The following is a 15,022-nucleotide window of genomic DNA, read 5'->3' as shown; positions in this document are numbered from 1 at the left end:
AATCAATTTATTTCTTAGTGGTGTTTCAGAGGAAGGCTTTTCAAGACTGCTCAGGCAATGCCCTGATTTGGAAAGCATCAAGCTTGGGAGCCGAGGCAACTGTCATCGCATGTTAGTATCGGTATGTCACAACGTGAAGAACTTGAAGAGGATCTCAATACATGACGTCATTCCCTTCGATGAGGGCGAGCCAGTTGTTGACGATTTGTCACTATGGAGATTATGCTCCTGTTTTCCGTTTTTGACAGCTATGGACCTCACGTGGTGCTGTTTTATCACTGATGATGCACTGTTAGCTGTCTCCTTGTGTTGTCGCAACCTCGCATCTTTTACCATACGTGAATGTCATCAGATTTCAGACCGCGGTATTCGTGCGGTTCTTCAAGTTTGCCACGAGAGCTTAGAAACAGTTCACTTAGAGCGATTGTATAACATCACAGACGTTTTGTGCCTCTCCCCCGACGAGTTAAGCCCATTCCCTAAACTGACTCACTTGAAAGTGATTGACACTTCCATTTCCGACATCGGTGTTGCGAAGATTGCCGAGAGAAGCCCGAACTTGGAATCCCTCGTCGTCGGAGAGCACTGTTTTAATCCGTGCAACCTACACGGTGGTTTCATCTGTACTGTCGCCGAAACGTGTAAAAAATTGAAGCAGCTTAGGTCTTACTCGGGAAGAATGAAGGACAGTTTTTTGATTGCCATCAGCAACAACCTACTGCTTATTACCGACTTGTATCTCGGAGACTGTCGTGACTGTTCGTCGGAGGGGCTGTCAAAGGTAATTACTAGTTGCCGCTGGCTTCGAGTATTGAACATTCAAAATTGCATTAACGCGACCAGCGATACGATGGCTCTTATTTCTCGTCACCTCAATAATCTGAGAGAATTAGAGATTCTGAATTGCAAAAGTATTACAACGTTGGATGTCTTAGAGCTCAAGAGACGTTTGCCCAGGTGTGATATACGGTATTAGATGCTGTCCTGGCAAAACGATCAAAGTGCATTCTCTCCGGTGAGCCTTAGAACTCAGAGTCAACATATCGGAGAATGAAGATGAGTTCACACCCAAACGGAAATATTGGAATCAACGTGAAGTGGTACTCACTCTGCTCTGTAAAGGGGTGTTGTTAACCTTTATGGCTATTTGAGATTCCATAAAGTATGACCGAATAGGACCACGTTACAATCAAGTTAAATTACTAAACCATATATAACACGAATACCGACTAAAGGTACTTTTTAGGATTTAGTAAAATATAGAAACCTTTTGAAGGTTTCGTACTTTTATAACAGGTAAAAACAGCTCTTTGCACCATGTTTTGTTAAAATTCGATTACTTGGTTGAATGAACCGTGTAAATCTAAGGTAAAAGACGGAAGTTGTTTCCCTGAGAGATCTTTCCTACGTAATAGTAGGAAAGATGTGCTTTCAAGCCGTAAGAGGTGGTCAGCAACTCGTAGAGAGTTTGAGAAAGACAAGTCAAGTAAGAAATACATGTACATTTGTGAGCGATAAAAGCGATAATTTATTTCTTTAGCTGTACTATATCGAGTGTCGTTTTATCCCTCACGCGATGAAATGTTTTGCGACCTCTAACTTTCCCTTACCAGCGTAATTGCTTCACGAACATCTCTGTAGCAAGCAGCTCCGCTGTTAACGGTATCAAGGCTTAAATTTTTCGAGTGTGATTTATTGCTCCATTAAGTACTCCCCTCACTTTCTCTCGTTTTATATTTTGACTCTGTCATACTCGAAAAAAAAAAAACAGGGTTTCATCTACATCTTACATCTTCCAGCACTCGGCAAAGTCCTTCTTGGAGTAATGGCTGTTTCTGCCTAGGTGGCCTCATACAACATAAGCCTTTTTAGGCCATCACTGCCAAGCCGGCCACTTGTGCTGGAGAGAACAGGACAGCCACAACACCGGGGACTTATTCCCCCTACTCTTCTAAAAGAGTGTGTGGGTTCTGTAACGTCTCACAGGGAACTTATGAACGTAGAAGGTATTTGTGGGACGGAGCCTACGGTTTATAGTCCATTTAAACATTTAGAGATGAAAATTACAAAGCAGCACTTTCTCCTGATCAGTATTTTGGAGATCCTGTGTGTTGATCCGGCCAGGGGCCGTTTCTCGAAAGTCCCGAAAACTTTTCGGGTCCGAAAAGCCATTTGTGAAATTGCTAACCACTTGTTTTGGAAAGCCGATTAACATGTTTTCAAGCTAACTGAAAGAAACACGTCTGTGAAGTTTGACGACTTAAATGCTCTCCGTTCTTGAAATACAAAGGGAATTGTGACACCGAAAGTGGCCCGTAAAGTTTCGGGACTTTCGAGAAACAGGCCCCAGGTTCGAACCCGCGATCTCCCGCATGACAGCCTTATGTTCAACCAACTGAGCCACCGGTGGCTGTTACCGAAGTGAACTGTTAATTAAATGTCCCTGTTTCGAAGAAGTATACGCTCTCGATCTAACTTATTCAACACAAACGATATTCCTTGTTTTGTTAACTTTATTAAAAGGTGTGTTTTTTAAGATTCCAAAGGTTGATAGGCCTTATAATGATGTAGAAAAATATATTATTTTTTGCGCGTATTTTACAAAATCTCATTCATAAAGATCATTTGTCAATAAAATTTTTCAATAGCAATAAATAAAATAAATAAATTCATCAACCAAAGAAACATTTGTTAGTGCTAAGCTTCTACTAAATATAATAAAGGTAACTTATAAATTAGCAACAAATAATAAACTTCTTCTTGCCTCTTTTTACCTGATTAACACGGAAACGATAGAAATCATGAAAAACGTTCACAGTTTAGAAAAGAGATGAAGCAGCGGTTTCTTTAGAGCTCGATCCACCATTGAACTTGCTTCCATAGCACAGCCCCACGAGAAAGTCACACCTGAGCCACCGTGTCCATAATTGTGCAGAATTGACGGACACATAGGATCCCACTCCAAACGAACGTTGCCTTTACGAGCCGGTCGCAGGCCTACCAACACTTGCTCCACGTCCTCGTCGTTATAGTTACGGAGGGGAGGATAGAACTCTTTGACTTTTTCGAACATTCTTCTGATCGGTGGATAATCAAGTGTAAGATTTCTGTCCCACTGATAGGGTTGTACCATTCCACCAAGCCATAGTTTGTCTTCACCTCTCGGGAGAATGAACACGAAGCTTTGTCCTTCTTTTTTGGACTCGTCAATGTCCTCGATCAGGGAGATACACATAGAATGGTTGAGCTTAGGCATCAGGCTGCCATCATTTCGCACTTTAAGTATCACACCTATGAAAAGATCATTAAACGAAGGGTCAGTATTCTGCCTCAAGCATGTTAAGAAACGGTGAGCAAAGAGAGATTTTCTCTCAATCATCAACAAATCACTTAAATACTGAGAAAACATGTTCTAACCAAGAATTCCATTCAGCGGCTGGTAGGACATTCAAGTGGTCTTTGAAGCTCACGCTCGTAACTGATTATTTCAAAAAGAATTTCCTTAATACCTCTTAGTGGATACACATCTTTATCTCCAGCCAGTTCTTTAGCGCTGAGTCCGGAGCAGTTAAAGATTAACTGAGCTTTGTATTTCTTTTTCAATTTCTCTGCTTGGTCTCTCAACAGTCCTTTGATTTCATCGTGCACAAAGCGACAGCCTTTGTCTTTGCACTGTTTGTAAAGCCACTGCATGTAAACCACTGTGTCAACCATTGGAGCCATGTGTTGGTAGGCATCTACTACACCAGTGTCTGCGTTCACAGCTGAAAGGGGAAATTAAACCAAAAAAGATTGTTACAAAAACTCTTCTTAATTTCGTCACTAAAGGTAAGTTGACACACGGGTCAGATCTTGCCATTCTCTGTAGACTGGAAAAGAGTGTAAGATATTTTCATAAGAATACACAAAGTAGTTAGACTTACCAGTTTCCTCGATCAATTTAGCGTCGTGGCGAAATCCTGGCAAATGGCAGAGTTCCTCCATCTTGTCCAACTGGCTCGGAAGATTGTCAACCTTCTCCTTGAAGTAAAACACCGATTGTCTAAGGTAGGCTCCAGTTTCCTTTGGCTTCATGGCTAACTCCATGAACTTAGCATAACCGTCCATACACCAAACCTTGGATCTCTCCAGGGACTTTTCGTCAGTGTGACGTCCACACACAGCAGGAGGCCACTCCCACAATGCACCAGCGATCTCAGAGGTGATGCATTTACCAGAGGCTACCGGGGAGGCATACTCTTTCGCTAAAACTGTAACTTTGTACCTGCAAAAGAAGACATTTTATAACAAATATGTCAGTTAGCACATGGAACTAATTGGCCGCTATGAACTCACCGAGAACAGAACTTTAAAGTTTTTTCCAAAAGGAAGGCAAGGAAGAAAGAGAAGTGAGTGGATAAATAACATTTTATAAGTGGAGTGGGGATTTAACTTTAGCTACGAAGGCGGCCATCGAAAGGGAAACGCTATAAGAAAAAGTGGGGGCAGTCGCACTAGATATTAAATATGCTGTACTTACGAAATGCATTAAATAAAAAAAAAGTGTTAATTGTTTGAAAACAACAATCTATGCGTGTTCCGTTCTGGTTATATGCATATAGGTAGGGTAAGGTAAAGCATGATTACGTCCTCACTGAGCTTGCACCAACTGAACTTAACTGAGCAGAACTCAGAAACATTCTAGCGTTATCATCCGGTATTTCTTAGGAAACCCGGTCGCTTAATGCCAGATAATCAGGGAATCATGTTACTTATTGACAGAATGTTATCTGCATTCAGCCTTGACGATTTACCGATAAAACTTAACGAATTTTAAATCAAAAGTCGGGGTTTATCTTTTTGCAACGATAATATAAAGTAATACTGAAAAATAGTACCGGCCTAGTACTGTCAACGTGTACGACTCTGAGACTTGCACAATGACTTTACGACACACTAAAATTTGAAAAGGTTCTATATGACCGAGGACCTACTCACCCTTTGTTCAACAACTGAAGTGCACTGGTCATTCCAACAACTCCACCGCCAATGACGAGGATACGAGCGGTTCTCTGTGAATCCTACGGGCGCGGGAAAAAGATTGGAGGGAAGAATTATTAAGAGAAGGGCGGATGAGTGGAGGTAATAACCCAAAACAACTGAAAATATGTCAGAATTGAATTTATCTGAATTCTAATCCAAAAATTCTGTGTAGGCCAATCAGCGGAGTACGGTTTTTCTGTGTTTCTTGACTAGAAGTAACTTTGAATGCGAAAAAGAAAAGCTCCAAACAAATGATACGTACTACTGCTTTTCGTATGTTTAGCGGTGTTTTAAAAATTAAGAGGGCGCATTTTGTCCAATTTCCTCTTCTCTCAACTTTCTCCAATTCCACAGTGGATTGATGTGAACGAGGAATATACATATATCTTACCTCAAGTCTGTTTCTCTTGTCCAAGGTTCTTGTAAACTGAAATGCCATTTTTCTTGAGTTTGGCGAATTCGTGCGTTTTTCCGTAGGGGCAGCTGTGTTTCAGATTCTTGTCTCTCGAGTCTTCGAGCCGTTTTGCTCCATCTCAAAGAATCACCCGTTTTATAGCCACGCTTCATAGGTATTTCAAAGGGATTCTCAATATTTCTGACGTCAAGGGCGCTAAATATCTGTTGACGTCGATCTGATCCATTCCCGTCACGTTTCGCGAGACTTTAACCTACGTTTCTGTTTAGGTATACTTGTTTATTTCTACTAGGCTAGTTATTTTTTGGTTTTGAAAGCATATATTAACAAAAAAGCAAACTAGTTGGCCAAAAGCTCATATCGTTTTTTTTTTTGTTTGCAAGCGCATGCCCTCTTCTTTTTTTTAGTTTGTAGAATCCATTTATTTTGTGAATGTCAGCCTTTTTAAATTTTAGTTAGTTTTTTGTTTCTTTTAATCCTTTAATCACGTTTTTCATTTTAAAGACACAAAAAAGGGAAAGGTGAAAATGACGCCTTTTTGTCACCTTTACAGAGTGACAAATTGGTGACGTGACGTCAAAACTGCTCTTTGACCGTGACGAGACAATGTCAAACAAGAATTCAATATTTTAACATGATTCAGGCAAATTCCAATGCATTGTCTTGGTCTGGACAAGGATCCTTCGCCTATATAGATAGATATATAAACATCCCTTTCGGTTTGCTTTCGCGCTTGGCAACCGTTTTGAAAAGCCTTTTCTTCAAGGTTTTTTAGTAACTAGAAACGTACTCTATAAAGGTCAATAAGATACCAAAACGCTTAAGCACGAACGAATTTTCCGTGGTCCTTTCCACAAAACGGAAGCCTCCCTTTCAAAACTTTTCCGGGCCGGGGATGCATTATTTCGAGACGTGTTCATCCGTTCGATTTCAACACAATTCAAACTGAGATCATTCGGTGCATCATCTACAAACCCAAAGATTTTTCAATTGTGAGTTTCGAGATTAACTATGAGTGCTGCTTCTTTCCGGTAGGCGGCTGTACTCGTAGAAAGGTTGCACACGTTCAGTGTCCCTATTCACATTTATTTCACAGAGATATCGTCTTTTAATTTACTGGGCAGTGAGCGTGTTAAGTATTTATGAGTCAATGAGTCAGTCAATGAGTCATGAGTCAATGAGTCAACGAGTTAGTGCAGTTAATTAAACCATAAAATGAAAGCTAAAATTTCAGAGAGTGCTTGGGCCTAATCACTGAAACGAGGGCTTAGGCTTAATCAACAAATTATTGCTATATTGACTGTGAGTCTCATTGACTCATTGACTCATTGACCCATTGACTCATTTGACTCATAAAACATGCGTTCTCGGTCAGTGAGAGCATAATTGTCAAGTAGCTTTGCTTTGTTTCCTCAGTGTGCTTTGAGAAAAAAAACAGCGTTAGAAGAATCTCTCTCGTGGCTTTATCGTTTGATTCCTTAGTGTATCAAAGTTTTTGAAGACTTAAGATTCTACAGGCATCAAAAAGGGATTTTACTTTTCATCCCTTTTAATATTTATTAGCTTTTATTCCGGAATGATTCGTGATCTTTTCGTCGGTGTCACGAACCATGTCACAAGAGTATTCTGGAAAATGTAGATCAATGTATGCAGGCTTTACGTAAAGCAGAACTCAATAGTATCTCACTTGCTGAAATTTATTGCTGTTAGACTCAAACGTAACTGAGGAAAAAAGTTTTTGCTTATTAAGATCTCTCGCTGAAATTAAGTCTCAACGCTTATTTTAATAATTAAGAGGATTCATTTCTGTGTGTTTCAACAAAAACAGAGCTTTTGTTGCCTAATGGCGAGGGTACATTCGATGCAATGGTTTTTAGCAATTTCATGGCTTGGAGGGCAATACAAAGACAGCTCAGGGAAGACCATTCAGTCCAAATGAAATCTCGAGAGCTACAAAACTAGAGTGCATTTGAAGCGTGCCAATTGTGTAAGTTCCTGCCATTACTAGTTTTGCATGGACTCTGACGAAAGGAACAACTTGATCAAACTGCTACCCAAACCTAGAGGAAGAGACTCCATCTTACAAGCGCTACTTTACTATTCCGAAGATTTGGATAGTATTACTTAACAGTTAAGTACTAAGTGACTTGATAAGCGTTAGCCTGTGTAACGGGCGTATTGTTGGCGCGAGAGGCATAAGCTGAGCGGAGATACTTCACAGAGCCCCTCCCCATTCTCTGCGCGGCTTCGCCGCTCGATAATTTCCCTCCCGCATGCTTCGTTCTTGACTTTCGTCAACACGTGAAAACAAAGACGAAGAGCTCCTTTAACATCCGGAAACTTTGAGGTTATCTCATTTTCAAGGGCAACGTTTATCACGAAAAACTTCCATCATTTTTTCCTTGCGTATGTTTTTGGATATCACCTTATTTAATCGACTTTAGAGAAACAGAGAGTTCACGCAACGAAAACACCACTTAAGGAGGCTCGAACAGTTCTCTACAGGTTACAGTGGGTTTCCGCAATAGTAAAGGATTACAACACTGCCTATCCCTTGAGCTGGGAATCGTTTTGATATGCTATTGTCAGTCAGGATGACCTCGCACTTCTAAAAGCCCTCTAAGATTAACTGTTTGGTGAACTAATATATTTTTTTCAATTTTTGAAAACCTCATTAAATTCTCTTACGTAGGATGAAAATGAACTTGAGTTATTTATGAAAATGTTTTTGGGAGATGAATAAAACTCCACTAGATATATATTTTTATTATTTTCTTAAAGAATGTGAAGAAATAAAATTTAAATGCATACAACAAAATTCAGCTTAGGTCACGCCAACTCTCGCAATTCTGACAAATTTATTTCCAGTTTTTGTGATTTTAGATCACACTCTTTTTTCCAGTCTGCCATTTTGATTCATAAGGTGACGCAAGTATTGCGTGACGCTTGCGTGCAACGCCGTGGATCATTTTTTCCTTGTTTAGCCAATGATTTTGGAGACATTTAGCATTTCGTTTACACATGATAGATAAACGGGCAGAGCACTGCTTATCTTAAGCGGCCTTCACACGACAGACTTAAGTTGGCAAATTCGAAAAAGTTGGCGAACGCATACATTCACACGTCAAACAGGCGTCAAATCACAACACACGCCAATTTGCAAAATGGCCGCCTTAGTGCAATGGCACTTAAAGGGGAGAGTTTCCGCTTCTGCCTTTTTTTTTATATTTAATCGCCGGAAATGAACAGAAGAAAGCATTGATTTTTTTTATTTCGACAAAACCCTACCCAAGCAGAAATTCGTCCCTTAGCACGTACAATACGCTTGTCCAAGAACTCCGCGCAGAAGATGCCGCGGGTTTAAAAAATTATTTATTTCATCTTTATATGCAGGGGAGGAAATGTCTCACAAAGCTGGACAACTGTGCACTTCATCAATGAAGTGTCGCTTCTTCCTGTCTCTCATCCGTCATTTTGTGAAGTGTCACGCAAGTCACGTGAATAGAGCACGAATTTTGATTGGTTTAAAGTCAACAACTCATGTTGCCAATCGTAGACAGGTTAAATACGAGTTTACCAACTCGAAAAAGTTGGTGAAAAAGTTGGCGAGAATAGATAGACGAGTTCTATTTTTCGCCAACATGTTTGACAACTATTGTTGTGTCCTTCACACACGCCAACGTGAGCTTGCCAACACGAGTTTGCCAACTTAAGTTTGTCGTGTGAAGGCCGCTTTAAAGTATGAAAAATTCTCTTTTTCTAACTCGTCTCTCTCTTTTTAGAAGTCGCTTGATATCCCTAACAAGCAAGAAATGAGCTGAAATCAAACAAGTGTCGTTGATTTTTGGCAATACCCACCTTTCAGCAGGATGCTTGCCCGCTTTTTTCCGGCCGTAACATGCACACGATGCCAATTAATCTCTCTGTTAATGTTCTGTGGTATCGCTGAACTGCTCTCAGTACAGTAAAAAGAACTGTTTTTGGCAACCTTAAAAAGAAAAGAACCGTAACTGGGATAAACTACAACATACATGCTCAATTTATAATGGTAATGGGACTGAGTGGAGTACAATTCATGGAGTAATCAGCGGCGAGTAATTTAAATCACGATTATTCCCTGAATTGTACGACACGAAGTCCTATTATCAATTAACCGTACAAATTACGAGAAGATGACGGTGTTAAAATTATTACAGCTTAACCTGCTCAACTTTTCTTAGTGTTCTTAATAGTTCTGGATAAAGATAAATGATTCACGTACAACTAGCACGTGCTTGATGAAGCGTACAACTGCCCATTACAAGGTTCGAGAATTTTGTAATAGTCACGATTAGTAAAATAATTGGTCGTGATATGTGAAATAGTTTCATGCTTTCAAAAATGTGGATTTAATGAGTGCCATGGCCCACATTTGCAAGAAAATCCACTCAACATTCTCCTCGAACCGCGGCTTTTCCCACATCAGCTGTGTCTAGTACACACGCAATGAAATACTTTAATTTAGTCACGGTTGCAGTGAAATACGTGAGCCGTGGTACATTCTTGAGTTTTATTTACAGTTATGTTTCCGTTCGTAAAATCCGATTTCCAATAAAAGTGACATTAAAGTGTGACACAATAAAATCGTTTAGTAATGGACGGGAGACCTGTTAATAGACAGATTACTTCCACGAAGTTAGTTTTAGCAGTGTTGTTTACTGTTTAGGCTTTCAAATACACAGTTTTGCTAATTTTAATCCACTCGATGTGGAATGACTAAATAACCGCGTCCTGCTTTTTCAAGGTCATCATTTTTAACCCTTGATCTTCAAGTGGGTTAAACCTTATACCTTTTTTACCTGTATCTACTGCCATCTAGTGCTTTACAACTAATCATTACGCATGTAGCCTCAAGACTTAAGCTTCAAAGCGTCGTCGGAGCCGTTTTAAATGAACAGCTTCGAATTGGCCAGGTATTCTACAGTCATCCTAACGCTTTTTCAATTAAGTGCGTGCCCAGATTTTCTCACAGCGGAAGGCTCTTTTCCGTTTGTGTAAACCTTTTCCTGAAAATTACGAGTTTTCAACTTTCATAGGTCTACACTTTGGAATCTGCTCCAATCATTGTACATGACAAAGGATCCCTTTATTTCACAAAAAAGTAAGGAATCATCTACTTTACGAATATTAGGCCTTCAAAGATCTTACCGTGAATGGTCAGCATGGCAAAGCCACGTCAGCACTCACGGAATCACGTAGCCTCGCGTTGTCACCTACACTCCACCTTTAAACTTTAAACTTTAAACTTTAAAGAGTCCTAGACTCTTTAACGTTCCAAACCACACAAAGGGCTTTGGATTTTTGTCAAGATACACCTTCTATTTGCAACATATTGATTTGAACAAAACGTATTAATCTTATTCCCGTCCCGTACTATGACAAGCAGTTACCATGCAAGAGGTCAAATGATTTTTATTTTCAAATCTGTGAGCCCACTCACCGTCGTTCGCGGACAACTTGAATTCAGTGACTAAGTTAACTCATTTCCGGGTCAGTTGCGATAGTAAAATAATTTCCTGAACTCAGAGAGAAATATCAAAAGTTTTAAAAGAAACCAAACTTCATCAGCCACAAAATACGTAACTGTTAAAGAAGGGTTACAACACGTTGGTTTTGGTCTAGATGGGACTAAAATCATATCGTCGATGTTGGCTAATTCAAAACAATTGCAGTGTAAAAGCTTAAAGACATGTCATGGACAAGTGTATGTATGTATATCTCACACGCCGTAACCGTAACAACAGCGGTAACATTGTATAGATGGATTATTTGAAAACGAAATCTCAACATTCCAGAAAGCTTTTGTAAAACTAAACGAAATTCTCTACTCCTAGGAATTTTTTTTTAAAAGCTTGAAAGAGTTTTTTTTTTTTGGCAAGTTATTACTTTTGACCCCGAATTACGCGTTTCTAACGAAGTTAAAATAGTGGCACCGTAGGTCAAACAAGTCATTGGATCTTTCTTGGCGAAAAAAAAAAAAAACAACAACAAAATACGAAAAAAAGGAAGTTTGAAATGAGGGGTTTTTCCTTAATTCGAGTTTGCAAAATCATAAACGGCCAGTTTTTGTTATCCTTTCCTCACCCAATACAAAAATATTGATAAAAAGGTAACATTGATCAATTAGTTGCTACGTGATTGGTTTTCGCTGTCCAAACTGACCGTGTGTGCTTCGTCATGAAAACGCTACAGTGCGGTACGTGCCCGTAACACTGGTTCTGACGTTACTATCCATTTGAAACGTTTGATTGGATCAACTTCTCTAACGAAATACTTTTCAGACTATTCGCCTATAAAAAGCAGGTAACCTGCAAAGCGTAACCAAACAACTTGACTACTCGAGAGAACTGCCCCAAGAACCTCTGGCATAGAAGAAATAGCAAGAAGGCCGAACGTGGGAAAAATGGCGCTGCAGCCTACCGGAACTTTCGACAACACAAAGGGACTTAAGGTAAGGATTATTTACTGTTTTATACATTGAGAATAAATCAGTTTTGAAAGCAGCGGTGCTTTCACGTCTTGATGATTTGCACTATGGGAACATTTCACTTTTTTTAAGGCATTGACTGCCGTCATGTTATGACCGTGTTAATTTCTTAGTTCTTAGTTGTTTCTTCCTTTGTATGATAATAATGTTGTGTTGATAAAACCGGCCACTAGGTTTGACCAACTAGATTAAAGTAAGTCGTTGCACAAACTATCATCTGCCTATTGTCGTCTGAAAGTTTTGAAATTCCCATCCTCTTTCTCTTATTCACGCTTTTCTCATATTTCTTTTTCCCGCTCCTAGAGTCCACAGAGAACCCCTCGAATTCTCATCATTGGCGGTGGAGTTGTTGGAATGACCAGCGCACTTCAGCTTTTGAACAAAGGGTAAGTATGGTGCTCTTGTTTTTCTGTAACTCTGAAAACAGTTGTTCTCTTGTGAATGTAGTTTTTATCTTCTAAGACCAGACCATTCAAGTAAGAACCCAATTGTAGTCGTCTTTAAAGCACCGCTTCTTAGGTGCCTTGGCGCGGTTCGTGCTGAGCTGATGATGAATTCCTTAAATTCTGCAATTCAAGAGAAGTTTTCAAAAAGTACACTGCAATACCTTCGTGGTGTTGTGCAGTATGTTACGCAATATTTTGGCGAATGACGCTTTATGAAAATGCTTACTTTTTCACGGTCTTAGAAAAGGCAACTCGCTTGAAAGCCCTTGCACAGGCGTGCAAATTTCACTAGTGTCACTAGTTCATGATCCCATGACCACAATGTATTCAAAATGGATTTGATCAAACAGTTTCATGTTTGTTGACTAAATGTAGTGGAAACGTCTTGTTTGCAGGTACAAAGTTACAGTTTTAGCGAAAGAGTATGCCTCCCCGGTTGCCGCCGGTAAATGCATCACCTCTGAGATCGCTGGTGCATTGTGGGAGTGGCCTCCTGCTGTGTGTGGACGTCACACTGACGAAAAGTCTCTGGAAAGATCCAAGGTTTGGTGTATGGACGGTTATGCTAAGTTTATGGAGTTAGCCATGAAGCCAAAGGAAACTGGAGCCTACCTTAGACAATCGGTGTTTTACTTCAAGGAGAAGGTTGACAATCTTCCGAGCCAGTTGGACAAGATGGAGGAACTCTGCCATTTGCCAGGATTTCGCCACGACGCTAAATTGATCGAGGAAACTGGTAAGTCTCACTACTTTGTGTATTCTTATGAAAATATCTTACACTCTTTTCCAGCCTATAGAGAATGGCAAGATCTGACCCGTGTGTCAACTTACATTTAGTGACGAAATTAAGAAGAGTTTTTGTAACAATATTTTTTGGTTTAAATTTCCCCTTTCAGCTGTGAACGCAGGCACTGGTGTAGTAGATGCCTACCAACACATGGCTCCAATGGTTGACACAGTGGTTTATATGCAGTGGCTTTACAAACAGTGCAAAGACAAAGGCTGTCGCTTTGTGCACGATGAAATCAAAGGACTGTTGAGAGACCAAGCAGAGAAATTGAAAAACAAATACAACGCTCAGTTAATCTTTAACTGCTCCGGACTCAGCGCTAAAGAACTGGCTGGAGATAAAGATGTGTATCCACTAAGAGGTATTAAGAAAAAAATCGTTTTGACATGAAGCGCTTCGAGTGCAACCTTCAAGGACAACTTGAGTTTCCTACCAGTACTCACTGAATAGATTTATTGGCTAGAACATAACCTCTTGCATTTAGGCGATTAACTGAAAACCTTTTTCTGTGCATCGCCGTTCTGAATATGTTTTAGCCAGAACACTGACCCGTCATTCGATAATCTTTTCATAGGTGTGATATTGAAAGTGCGAAATGACGGCAGCCTTATGCCTAAGCTCAACCATTCTATGTGTATCTCCCTCATCGAGGACATTGACGAGTCCAAAAAAGAAGGACAAAGCTTCGTGTTTATTCTTCCAAGAGGTGAAGATAAACTATGGCTTGGTGGCATGGTACAACCCAATCAGTGGGACAGAAATCTTACACTTGATTATCCACCGATCAGAAGAATGTTCGAAAAAGTCAAAGAGTTCTATCCTCCCCTCCGTAACTATAACGACGAGGACGTGGAGCAAGTGTTGGTAGGCCTGCGACCGGCTCGTAAAGGCAACGTTCGTTTGGAGTGGGACCCTATGTGTCCGTCAATTCTGCACAATTATGGACACGGTGGCTCGGGTGTGACTTTCTCGTGGGGCTGTGCTATGGAAGCAAGTTCAATGGTGGATCGTGTTCTTAAGAAACCACAGATTCATTTCTTCTCTAAGCTGTGAATATTTTGCATGTTTTCTTCCTGATCTTAAGTGTTTTTTGGGGGCTGAAACTGTCCTGTTATTTGAAGAAAGTTTTGTTTGTGAAGTAAAATATAGTGATTTTATTTCCTTTGGTTAATTGCCTAAACGACTTAAAGCGTTTTAAACTTTCTCCAAAAAAGATGTCATGAGATGAATAATTTTTTCCCTCAATACTTGAGTGGGCGAAATTCTGCGACTCCTGCAGTCTGATTGCGGGCTCTGGCAGCGGGCGGAATTTTTCTATCTTGCCCACCAACCCGGGCGGAATTCTAGCCCTGGTTGCGTGAGCTTGTGTAATGACCTTAAATTTCGAATTTTTGGACACCGAATCCGTTTACGTACAAAAGTAAGTGTTTCAAAACAGATTTTTATCAGATAAGAGGCGTGGCAATAGAATTCAAATAAAAATATTCCTCTTTGAAACTTCCAGTTTGTAAATCGCTTACTGCATTCGCTATCAAGCGCGGTGCAGCTCCACAATCAAAAAGTGATTTCGGAGAGGAAGAGAGAGAGAGCGAAAAAAAGGAACAAAAAAAATTAACAGCTAAGGGTCGGTCCGTATAGTGAAAAACTGGAACCTCTGTCTTGAAAATGCTGCCCTCGGCTTGCGGTCTCGGGCAGCGTTTTCAAGAACTCGGTCACAGTTTTTCGTTAAACGGACCTACTTTTAGGGTAAACGTAATTAGTCCTTTAACATTGGTGCAAACTTTTTGTATCAAATAAAATATGTAATGTAATATATTTCAAAC

At 40.1% G+C, this 15,022-nt stretch overlaps 3 protein-coding genes across 4 annotated transcripts in view; 2 read left to right on the top strand and 1 right to left on the bottom strand.

Annotated features, from left to right (window-relative positions):
* LOC138044745 (F-box/LRR-repeat protein 17-like) overlaps positions 1–976 on the top strand; it is a 1,380-nt gene extending 404 nt beyond the window's left edge. Inside the window, exon 1 of the mRNA XM_068891171.1 lies at positions 1–976. This exon is cut by the window's left edge and continues 404 nt beyond it. Within this exon, the coding sequence (XP_068747272.1) occupies positions 1–976 (976 nt within the window).
* A 1,531-nt stretch (positions 977–2,507) lies between these two features.
* LOC138044744 (uncharacterized) lies at positions 2,508–5,542 on the bottom strand. Its single transcript, XM_068891170.1, has 5 exons — positions 5,414–5,542; positions 4,978–5,060; positions 3,924–4,264; positions 3,510–3,764; positions 2,508–3,291 (listed from the first exon to the last, which is right to left on the bottom strand). Exons 1-5 carry the CDS (start codon positions 5,459–5,461, stop codon positions 2,813–2,815), a joined length of 1,206 nt encoding a protein of 401 aa, XP_068747271.1. The 5' UTR covers positions 5,462–5,542; the 3' UTR covers positions 2,508–2,812.
* Positions 5,543–11,769: 6,227 nt separating this feature from the next.
* Positions 11,770–14,821, top strand: LOC138044743 (uncharacterized). 2 transcript variants are annotated; one of them, XM_068891168.1, is made up of 5 exons: positions 11,770–11,927; positions 12,267–12,349; positions 12,805–13,145; positions 13,306–13,560; positions 13,774–14,821. In XM_068891168.1, exons 1-5 carry the CDS (start codon positions 11,880–11,882, stop codon positions 14,250–14,252), a joined length of 1,206 nt encoding a protein of 401 aa, XP_068747269.1. In that variant the 5' UTR covers positions 11,770–11,879; the 3' UTR covers positions 14,253–14,821. The 2 variants fall into 2 exon arrangements, with proteins under 2 accessions (XP_068747269.1, XP_068747270.1); XM_068891169.1 differs by lacking the exon at positions 11,770–11,927 and adding an exon at positions 12,121–12,156.
* Positions 14,822–15,022: the final 201 nt, after the last annotated feature.

This window comes from Montipora capricornis, chromosome 4 (assembly GCF_036669925.1).
Source record: "Montipora capricornis isolate CH-2021 chromosome 4, ASM3666992v2, whole genome shotgun sequence".
In the NCBI taxonomy this organism is placed as follows: domain Eukaryota; kingdom Metazoa; phylum Cnidaria; class Anthozoa; order Scleractinia; family Acroporidae; genus Montipora; species Montipora capricornis.
Note: the sequence above shows the minus strand (reverse complement) of the source record. Positions and strands in the feature narration are given on the sequence as shown.